Source organism: Gekko japonicus, unplaced genomic scaffold (genome assembly GCF_001447785.1).
Source record: "Gekko japonicus isolate JY-2015 unplaced genomic scaffold, Gekko_japonicus_V1.1 scaffold3371, whole genome shotgun sequence".
NCBI lineage: Eukaryota > Metazoa > Chordata > Lepidosauria > Squamata > Gekkonidae > Gekko > Gekko japonicus.
The window spans coordinates 84,738-90,753 of record NW_015163710.1 but is presented as its reverse complement, the minus strand read 5'-3'; the positions used below and the strand labels follow the sequence as shown (position 1 = coordinate 90,753).

The window sequence follows — 6,016 nt, the reverse complement described above, 5'->3', positions numbered from 1 at the left end:
GGGGGGGGCGGAAGGACTCAGCCGGTATAATGTCATAGGGTCTACCCTCCTAAAGCAGTCATTTTCTCTAGGGGAACTGATCTCTGTCATCTGGAGATCAATTGTAACAGTGGGAGATCTCCAGGTCCCACCTGGAGATTGGCAACCCTAGGGGGAAGTCAGCTGCACAGCAGGGGGTTGAAGAGAATGGTTTGATGGCTGCTGGGCCAATTGGCAACAATAGTTTCCCAGGAGCCCCATCGTAAATGCACCAAACAATTCCTCAAGATTTTCCAAAACACTACTCTGTTTTGGGCTCCTGGGGAACTTTGAAGTAGCACCAAAGCTTTAAGATCTCTCCAGCTGTCACCTGGAGACTGGCAACAGCTTGTCTGGAGTGTGGGCAGCATGGCATTGTATCTGTCTGAGGTCCCCCTCTTCCTCCTCCTCCTCAGATCCCACCCTCAGCAGGCTTCATCCCTAAAATATCCTGGAAGTTTCCAACCTGGAGTTGGCAACCCTATGTCCTGGAGTTCGAACCTGGAGTTGGCAACCATCAGCCAACGTTTATCTGCCTGTCTGTCTTTACAACCCCCCCCCACACACACACACACAGCCTCTGCCTAGGGAGCAGCTGACATCATTCTCCTCTCCCAACTGATTCCAACTGCCTTGGGGGGGGGGTGTGAGTTTGAGGTGTGGAATGGAGTGTAGTCCAATCAGCTTCCATATGTAAATGACCTTGGAACACTGGCCGGGACTGCACAAAGCAGCCAATGAACCCAGCCAGTGTCTTCCGAGTGGCAGTTTTTTCAGCCTAACACTAAAGGGGCCAATTTTAGAACTTTGGCACCCACTATTCTTTTATTATAAGGGAGAGATAATACATGTGGTTGTTACATACATCTAACATTTTTTGATTTTCGGAGTCCATTAAATACATTTATTTTCTAACCATTTATATACTCTCGTCCATCTTTTTTTGAAAAATTAAGTTTATCCAATTCTGCTACTTCTAACAATTTCTTTATTATTTCTTCTCTTAGAGGCAATCTTTCTCACTTCCAATATTTGGCTACTAATATTCTAGCCGAAGTCAGAATATGTATCATTTTGTTCAATACCATTTGGGATTATACTCAACAAGCATATTTCTGGAAGTAGTCCTACATCAATGTTCATTATTTCTATAATTAATTTTTTTTAACAATTTGCCAAAATTTGTGTATTTTCCCACACCTCCACCACATGAATCTTCAGAGATAATGCTTGACCCGGTGCCAATGTGATTTCCTGCTGCCACCGATCCCGGTTCCCGATCGTTTACGAAACAGGAAGCCGAACAGACTATAAAGCTCCAACCCCAAACTAATTCACAACGAACATTTAATGCTGAGAAACTTCCAATCTTTATATATATATATTTTAATGCTGAGAAACTTCCAATCTTTATATTATATATATATATATATATATATATATAAAGATCAGGAAAGGGGTGCAAGAAAGGCAGGAGGGAACAGGAGGGAAAAGACCTCGTGCCAAAGGTGAAGCTTTCGGAATGGCCGCTGAGAAAAGGAGTCAGAGCCGGGCGCAAGGGTCTTCGGTACTCACCCAAATAAACATCCTCAACCTCTTTCGTGCTCACCAGGTCGGCCGTCATGTGTGGAGCGTAGTTCCCTAGGTAGACGGACGGAAGAGGCTGAGTCCAAAAGGGTCACGAAATTGGACACAAGCAGGGCTATTTTGGGGCAGGAACGCACAGGAACGGAGTTCCGGCTGGCTCCTGAGTTGGCCACGCCCAGTAGGAACTCATTAGCATAATAGGCCACACCCAACAGCAGAAACTCATTCGGATTGGCTACGTTAGAGGTGTGTGGCCTAACATGCAAAGGAGTTCCTGCTACAAAAAAAGGCCCTGGGTTTTGACAACAGACAAGGTAAACAGAATAAGAAGGGAAAGGTGGGTGTGGCTGGATGAGCACACCTCTGGTAACATGGGGGTGTGGCCTAATGTGCTAATGAGCGGTGCAGTCAGTGGGTGTGGCCTCATATGCTAATGAGTTTTGATGTTGGGTGTGGCCTGTTATGCTAATGAGTTCCTCCTGGGCTTTTTCTACAAAAAGAGCCCTGGACAAGCGCCCGTTTCTAAAAACTAGAGGCCCTGACCTGGACGGTTCAGGCTAGTCCGATCTCATCAGATCTTGGAAGCTAAGCAGGATCAGCCCTGGTGAGTGCTTGGACGGGAGACCACCAAGGAAGCCCAGGGTCGGTACGCAGAGGCAGGCAAGGGCAAATACCCTCTGAACATCTCTTGCCCAGGAAACCCTATGGGGTCACCGTAAATCAGCGAAGACCTGGCAACATTAAAAAGAAGTGCTGGTCCCATCAGGATGAGGGGGAGGCAGAGAGCAAAAGTGCTTCCCGGGTAGGGTTTGGTGAAGCCAAGCAGGTCCGAGTTTGGGCAAGCCCTCGACGGAAGAAAAAGGTAGGTGGGAGTAGAACTTATGTGTGGGGGATGAGTGTTGGACTGGAGGGGCCATTGGCCTGATCCAACATGGCTTCTCTGATGTTCTTATGTCTGGGGCAGTGATGCTCTGTATTCTTGGTGCTTTGGGGGGCACAGTGGGAGGGCTTTTGGGGTTCTGTCCCCGCTGGTGGACCTCCTGAAAGTACCTGCGTTTTGGCCACTGTGTGACACAGAGTGTTGGACTGGATGGGCCATTGGCCTGATCCAACATGGCTTCTCTGATGTTCTTATGTCTGGGGCAGTGATGCTCTGTATTCTTGGTGCTTTGGGGGGCACAGTGGGAGGGCTTTTGGGGTTCTGTCCCCGCTGGTGGACCTCCTGAAAGTACCTGCGTTTTGGCCACTGTGTGACACAGAGTGTTGGACTGGATGGGCCATTGGCCTGATCCAACATGGCTTCTCTGATGTTCTTATGTCTGGGGCAGTGATGCTCTGTATTCTTGGTGCTTTGGGGGGCACAGTGGGAGGGCTTTTGGGGTTCTGTCCCCGCTGGTGGACCTCCTGAAAGTACCTGCGTTTTGGCCACTGTGTGGCACAGAGTGTGGGACTGGATGGGCCACTGGCCGGACCCAACACGGCTTCTCTTATGTCCTTATGTGATTGGCCACCCATGGCAGTGTCTCTTGAGTTGTTCAGACCAGCAGCAAAGTATGACCCGGAAGCCTCCACAAAAGGAAAACAGTGTCGGCTGACTTGCTGTAAACCGCTTTCCTTAACTGGACACACAAAGATGCCTTATATCGGGGGTCCCCAACGGGGTGCCCACCAACACGTCTCCGGGCACCTGCTAAGTGCTTTCAGAAAGTAGGCAGGGACTGGTGGAGCTTTTGCCCAGCAGGCCTTCTGATTGGCTGTGCACAGGAGAAGAAATCCAGTTCAGCAGAGGTTCTGCCTGAGATGTTGAAGCATTAGTATTGGAGTTATGGGTAGCCTCACTCCCTGGCGTTTTGTGGTTAACTGTGCCTCCTACGGCAGACACTTTGTGGTTCCACCCACCATCCTGTCTCAGAATGAGGGTTGCCAGCCTCTGGGTGGGGCTCGGAGACCTCCCGCTTTGACAACTGATCTCCAGCTGACAGAGATCAGCTCCCCTGGAGAAAATGGCTGCCTTGGAGGGTGGACTCTGTGGCCTTGGACCATGCTGAGGCCCCTCCCCTCCCCAAACCCCGCCCTCTCCTGGCTCCTCCCCCAAAGTCTCCAGGTATGTTCCAACCCAGACCTGGCAACCCTGCTCAGAATCCTAAAGGGGCTCAATAAGATTGGGGACCCCTCCCTTGTAACAAGTCACACCACCGGTCCGTCAAGGTCCGTCATATCTCCTCTGACTGGCAGCAGCTCTCCAAGGGCTCCTGTCAAGGTCTTTCCCATCACATACTCCCTGGTCCTTTAAAAGCAGGTGCTCTATCACTGAGCCGCAGACCCTCTTTACAGCCCTCCAGGGTCTCAGGCGGAGGTCTTTCACATCCCCTGCTGCCTGGTCCTTTTTAACTGGAGATGCCAGGGATAGAACCTGGGACCTTCTGCATGCCAAGCGGAGGCTCTTCCACTGAGCCACAGCCCCTTTTTACAGCTCTCCAGGGTCTCAGGCGGAGGTCTTTCACATCCCCTGCTGCCTGGTCCTTTTTAACTGGAGATGCCAGGGATAGAACCTGGGACCTTCTGCATGCCAAGCGGAGGCTCTTCCACTGAGCCACAGCCCCTTTTTACAGCTCTCCAGGGTCTCAGGCGGAGGTCTTTCACATCCCCTGCTGCCTGGTCCTTTTTAACTGGAGATGCCAGGGATAGAACCTGGGACCTTCTGCATGCCAAGCGGAGGCTCTTCCACTGAGCCACAGCCCCTTTTTACAGCTCTCCAGGGTCTCAGGCGGAGGTCTTTCACATCCCCTGCTGCCTGGTCCTTTTTAACTGGAGATGCCAGGGATAGAACCTGGGACCTTCTGCATGCCAAGCGGAGGCTCTTCCACTGAGCCACAGCCCCTTTTTACAGCTCTCCAGGGTCTCAGGCGGAGGTCTTTCACATCCCCTGCTGCCTGGTCCTTTTTAACTGGAGATGCCAGGGATAGAACCTGGGACCTTCTGCATGCCAAGCGGAGGCTCTTCCACTGAGCCACAGCCCCTTTTTACAGCTCTCCAGGGTCTCAGGCGGAGGTCTTTCACATCCCCTGCTGCCTGGTCCTTTTTAACTGGAGATGCCAGGGATAGAACCTGGGACCTTCTGCATGCCAAGCGGAGGCTCTTCCACTGAGCCACAGCCCCTCTTTATAGCTCTCCAGGGTCTCAGATGGAGGTCTTTCCCATCACCTAATGCCTAGTCCTTTTTAACTGGAGATGATGGGGATTGAACCTGGGACCTTCTGCATGCCAAGCGGAGGCTCTACCACTGAGCCACAGCCCAGGTGGAGGTCTTTCACATCACCTACTGCGTAGTCCTTTTAAACTGGAGATGCCGGGGATTGAACTTGGGGCCTTCCGCATGCCAAGCAGGTGCTCTATCGCTGAGCCAGAGTCCCCCCGACCATCAGTGTGGCCACTCTCTCTTCTCGAGCCTGACTCGGGTGTGACCCAGGTTCGAATCCTCGTCTCGCTTCCTCCAGCTTTCCACCTCGAGACCCAGTGGGAGCTCGAAACCCGAGGCCGCGTCCTGGCCTTTTGATTACCTGTCAACAGGGCGGCGGCTTCTCGGTAGGAAGTGTACTTGCTCTTCATGTACAGTACCGTCTGGGCCAGCATCTCCGGCAACTTGTGTCTAGACTTCCGCAGCTTAAAAACAAAATGGGAAGACAGGAAAGGTGAAGAGTCTCTCTCGTTTCCTGTGCAGGAACAAACGCCGACCCTGCAAAGCCTGGCAGTCTCCCTACACAGGCTCCCCCCGGTCTCTGTTGACGCCTCCCTCTTTCAAGCATGATGCATTCTGGGAGTGGAGAGAGGCACTACGGAAGGACCACAGAACTTGCACCTGTGAATGTGCGTATCTTGGATATGCGGCTCCCCAGTCACAAGCTATGGACCTGCCTAGGGTGCGGATTATGTGTATGGAGCCCAAAAGAAACAGAGGGGAAACCTCTGAGAGCCAGTGTGGTGCAGTGGTTAAGAGTGGCAGACTCTAATTCAGAGAGCCGGGTTTGATTCCCTGCTCCTCCTCCACATTGCCAGCTGGGTGACCCTGGGCCAGTCACGGCTCTCTCAGAATTCCCTCGGCCCCATCTTCCTCACAAGGTGCCTGCTGTGGGGGAGAGGAAGGGAAGGCGATTGGAAGCCACTTTGAGACTCCTCAGGGTAGGGGGAAAGCGGGGTATAAAAACCAACTCTTCTTCTCTTGAGAATTCACATTCTTTTAGGAGGATGTGGTCCTCATTTGGTGTAGTGGTTGAGTGCACGGACTCTGATCTGGGAGAACCGGGTTTGATTCCCCACTCCTCCACTTGCACCTGGCTGGATGGCCTTGGGCAAGCCGTAGTAGTAGTAGTAGTAGTAGTAGTAGTAGTAGTAGTAGTAGTAGTAATAATAA

General features: G+C 51.9%; 1 protein-coding gene across 1 annotated transcript in view; it reads right to left on the bottom strand.

The window, feature by feature from the left end:
- LOC107107524 (maestro heat-like repeat family member 5) overlaps positions 1-6,016 on the bottom strand; it is an 87,155-nt gene that overhangs the window by 4,016 nt on the left and 77,123 nt on the right. Inside the window, exons 21-22 of the mRNA XM_015407835.1 lie at positions 5,166-5,268; positions 1,594-1,659 (exon numbers count right to left, since the gene is read on the bottom strand). Coding sequence (XP_015263321.1) covers positions 1,594-1,659; positions 5,166-5,268 — 169 coding nt within the window. The remainder of the gene's footprint in view (positions 1-1,593; positions 1,660-5,165; positions 5,269-6,016) is intronic.